Source organism: Helianthus annuus, chromosome 12 (genome assembly GCF_002127325.2).
Source record: "Helianthus annuus cultivar XRQ/B chromosome 12, HanXRQr2.0-SUNRISE, whole genome shotgun sequence".
NCBI lineage: Eukaryota > Viridiplantae > Streptophyta > Magnoliopsida > Asterales > Asteraceae > Helianthus > Helianthus annuus.
Genome location: NC_035444.2, coordinates 127458127 through 127462409, shown reverse-complemented (window position 1 = coordinate 127462409; position 4283 = coordinate 127458127). Strand labels below are relative to the sequence as shown.

Sequence of the window (4283 nt, the reverse complement as noted above, 5' to 3'; positions counted from 1 at the left end):
ATTCATTGGTCATGGTATTATTAAACCATTTAGACCATTTTATAATATAACTGAATGTTTACATAATGCGTTTCTACATATTACTGGACAGGGAAAAGATAGAAATTTTCACAACTGTCCATGTTATAGGAGGCATTTTATCTATCTTTAAACTCGTTTCAAAGGACATTTAAATTGGCTTAAAGCTTGTCACAGAAACGAGTTGAGATTCAAATTAATGATCTCAAATATCAGTGATCTTTTAAGGTCTGAATCAAGTTCATTGCCTTTTTGACAAGAAGTTTATAAATCATACATTCATTGTCATTTTACACCTTTGCTTAAAGCATGCATCTCAAATGGATGCCTTGGTGTATTCATCACACTGATATTTTCTAGCCAGGATTCATATTGATCATTTTGGCTTTATATGACTTGGAAGGGTCCAAGTACCTTTTTGGAAGTTTGTGTGGTTTCTCGTACCGCACAGCTAGGAGTGTTAACATGTTTTCAGATGTTAACAGAGATTTATTTTCTTAAAAAGGTTGTACCATCATAGCCAATTAATACTTTGGCTAGGTTATACCTCTAAGAATTTCTTTGGCAGATCAATTATAAATTGAAAGGAAATAACATGGTGTAATAAAATACACAATTAAAACCAAAGCTAAACTTCATTATGAAAAGAAACGAATACAATTGCCCTAAACGGGACTTAAGAAAGACAAACTACCCACGCAGGGGTAAACAGGAATGAAAATAAGTCCACGCAGGGACTTGATACAGAAATCAAACAAATGTCCACGCAGGGACATTATTACAATAAACAAGAAACAAAAACAACCCTCTATTTCTTCTTCCCCTTGATAAGGTTGGCAAGACCCTTCATGAAGCTGTTGTGCCTCTCCTTGTTCTTCTTGGTCTTCTGCTCAACCCTGTCCAACCTCTCTAAGATTTCCTGGTTTTGTTGCTGCTGCTGTAGTTGCTGGGAAGGAGGTGGCTGATACGGAGGATACTGATAACCCTGAATAGGGCAGTCAGTTGGAGGCACAGGGGGGTAAGAAGAAGGATAAAGGTGGTGATACTGTGCAGCCGTAAGATATGGGTCATGGGTTCCGTAGCCCAATGGATATCCCGACGGGTCTCCATAAGGATTATACCCGGAAGAACCTGGGTATACCGGAATTGGGTTATCAAATCCCACAGGCGGCATAGGTGGTGCATAAGAAGCTTGCGGAGGATCAGCCTCCGGTGCCGCATTCGAGGGCCCACCCATTTGAGGGTCCTCGGGAATAGGGGGATAGGAACTCGACCCTCGAGGAGAACTAAAACGGGGTCCTCCTCTAACGGACATGCGAGCGTTCCTTCTTCGCCTCGGAGGCTCGGGAGGTGGTTGTGGTGGCTGCTGCGGTGGCTCCTCTACCGGAAGTGGTGGTGGTGAGACAGCTTGAAGTTGAGGATCATCTAAAGGTGGTTGAGCCGGAGAGCTATGGTAAGATGGGGTAAAGAACCAGTCATAGGTAGCCATCCTCTCTTGGAAGGAGTCGGGTCCACGATAAGGAGATCCCTGAAATGGTGACCCACTAGATATGCTGATAGGGTGGCCCGGGGTTCCTGTTTGCATTTCCGGGTCGGGGTCGTCATCCATCTCCATTTCTTGAGAGAAATGGTCCTCAGGGCCCAGTGGGTTGTAGCCAAGAAAGTCGTTCACATAGTCGGCTGGGTTGAATTGTCTTGGAGAGTAGGGGGATTCGGAATGATGAAAGGAATGAGATTGCAAAGAGTTATGCGAGTGGTGAGATTGGTTCGAATGGTGAGAGTGTTCGGGCTCATTTGGAGCAAATGGTCCGAAAGACGGATGAAAAGATGGTGAAGAGCTAAGCGAGACCGAGTGTCTTGCCGGCTCGAAAGGTTGACCCCACATATCGCGGGAGTCGGAAGTGGAAAAAGACGCCGATGGAGTGCGTCTGTGAGATGGTCCTGCAGATGACGGTCCTCCACGCATGGGACCCTTGCCACGTCCTCTTAGTCTTGGAGGCATGATGGTTAACTTCCTGTTGAACAAGAGAACAAAAATAAAACAAAATAAAAAAAGTAATAAAAGAAAAAAAAAAGATGCATCCTAGGTCATTTGCCTAGACTCGAGAGTCAAGGAATGTGCTTATTGTGTCATTGAGATTAAACACAAAAGGTTAGTGTTTAATTCACTCAATGTTGGCTCTGATACCAACCTGTCACACCCCGATATTTCCACATATTACCGGTGGGCCTGGAGGGGAGTATCGTGACGTAGTTGATATCATCATTGTCAACACACACAATAATATAGCACAGCGGAAGGCTGGGTAAATAAACTATTACAAACCATACTGTCTGTCGATGTTCGAATACAAGAAAATACAGACTGGAATGTAATAAGATCCACAGGCGGATCATAAAGTACAAAGAAACAAAAACTACAGACTCAGGGTATCTATGGGATTTGCAAGTTCCTCTACAACACCCTATAGCTCCAGCCTATTTCGATAAGTACCTGTCAAATCAATCTTTAGGAAAATACGTCAGTATACACTGGTAAATACAATTTAACTGACTCGTTTTGAAAACATTTAAGAAAATTGGTTTAGATGCACAAAGCACAATTCTTTTATAACTTGGGACAATCTTATTAAAATCTTGTATACAGTTTTACATGCTTGTCATACATATGGGGCCGGTTTATAAGCCGGACATGATTAACTGAATCACCACTTATAGAACCCACAAAGGAGTTATCCCCAACTTGTGGGTAAATTAATATTTAGCATTTGCATCTGTCGGGTGCATGCCTGCACCCCGTGCATAGTCGTGGCCATTAATAACTTAAATGAGCCAAGGATATCCAGGACACGGTCGTTAACCCCCAAATGTTTATGTTATCAAACAATACAGATTAAAACGGGTTATGCGGATTTATTAAATCGCAATCCGACTAAATAATCCCATACCCGACCAAGCGGTATTAATATACCGTATCCCAAGCCCGTATAGGGAAAATAAGTTAAAAGTATTTACCTGATGTAGCAGTAAATTCCTAAGTTTCTTGAAAAGGCACTTTTTACCGGAAGCTATAAATCTGTATAGAAGGTTTAATTATCTATTAGGATGCTAATGGGTCTTTACTTAAGTCGAAGACTTAGACCAACTAGCTAGAAAGAAACCTTACGGACCTAACCGGTAGATTAAACGGGAACCGGAATAGAATGTGATTTAGACCCGACAAGCTTAGATACTTGTATAATATGGGTAAATTAAACACATTCTGGAAAAAGAGGTTTTAATGACTAAGTTAAGCCCGTTTCGGCTATTTTACGTAAACTAGTCACGTAAACCGATCCGAACGCGTAAATGCGTAACGGGTAACCAAATAAACTATAAACAGGTCTTAATCATTATTATGCTCATAATATGTCAATATATCAGAAGTATATCAACATTCATGCCTAAAAAGCAATTTAAACCAAAATAAGTCTCAAAAGGGCATTTTGGTACTTTTGATGCTCGTAAAAGGATTTATTTATAAAACTGAGTTCCAGGTCTGATTAGATTAATAAAAACATGTATTTTATTGAGTTATATCAGTAGAATACTTATTATATGAAAAATATACCTTTTATAACCAATTATGCACCGTAGGGGTATTTTGGTAAATTTACATAGGCTTTTAGGGGTTAAAAATAAGTTTCTGAGTTTAAAACATTAGCTTACTGTAATATTATGTAATTTAGTTTAAAACATCAGTAGGTTATGTGTTTTATATGATAAATATAGTTTTGACCCATACTAGGTGCTAAAAACGCTAAATATGCGATTTAAAGGGCTAATATGGTAAATATAGGAAATCTGATATTTTGGTCAGTTTATAGGGTTTAAAATACTACATTTATCATTTAGGATCAGTAGCAAAAAGTTTGGTTTCAAAAAGTTATGTAAAACTCATTTTATGCATGAAAAGGGTAAGATTGGTAATTACCGAAACTAGACTATAATCCTATGTTGAGTTCAGCTTAAAAATAAATAAAAATCTTTAAAAATCCCAAAATATTATTTAACATCAGTATGTAAAAAGTTTGGTAATAAAAATCGGGTTTAGATGGGCCTTATGCTAATTACGCTTTCTAATTACTAAGAAGTTCCTTAATTACGCTATTGAGCATAACTCCCATTCTAGACCCTAAACTGATGTCAAATTTTCGGGACATGCTTAAATATCAGTAGCAAAAGTTTTAGTTCATTCACATTGCTAAGAATCTCGATTTTATGCA

At 38.9% G+C, this 4283-nt stretch overlaps 1 protein-coding gene across 1 annotated transcript; it reads right to left on the bottom strand.

Annotated features, from left to right (window-relative positions):
- Positions 1 to 826: 826 nt before the first annotated feature.
- On the bottom strand, positions 827 to 2020 carry LOC110893266 (proline-rich proteoglycan 2-like). The gene has a single exon (XM_022140378.2). The coding sequence runs from the start codon at positions 2018 to 2020 to the stop codon at positions 827 to 829; it is 1194 nt and encodes a 397-aa protein (XP_021996070.2).
- Positions 2021 to 4283: the final 2263 nt, after the last annotated feature.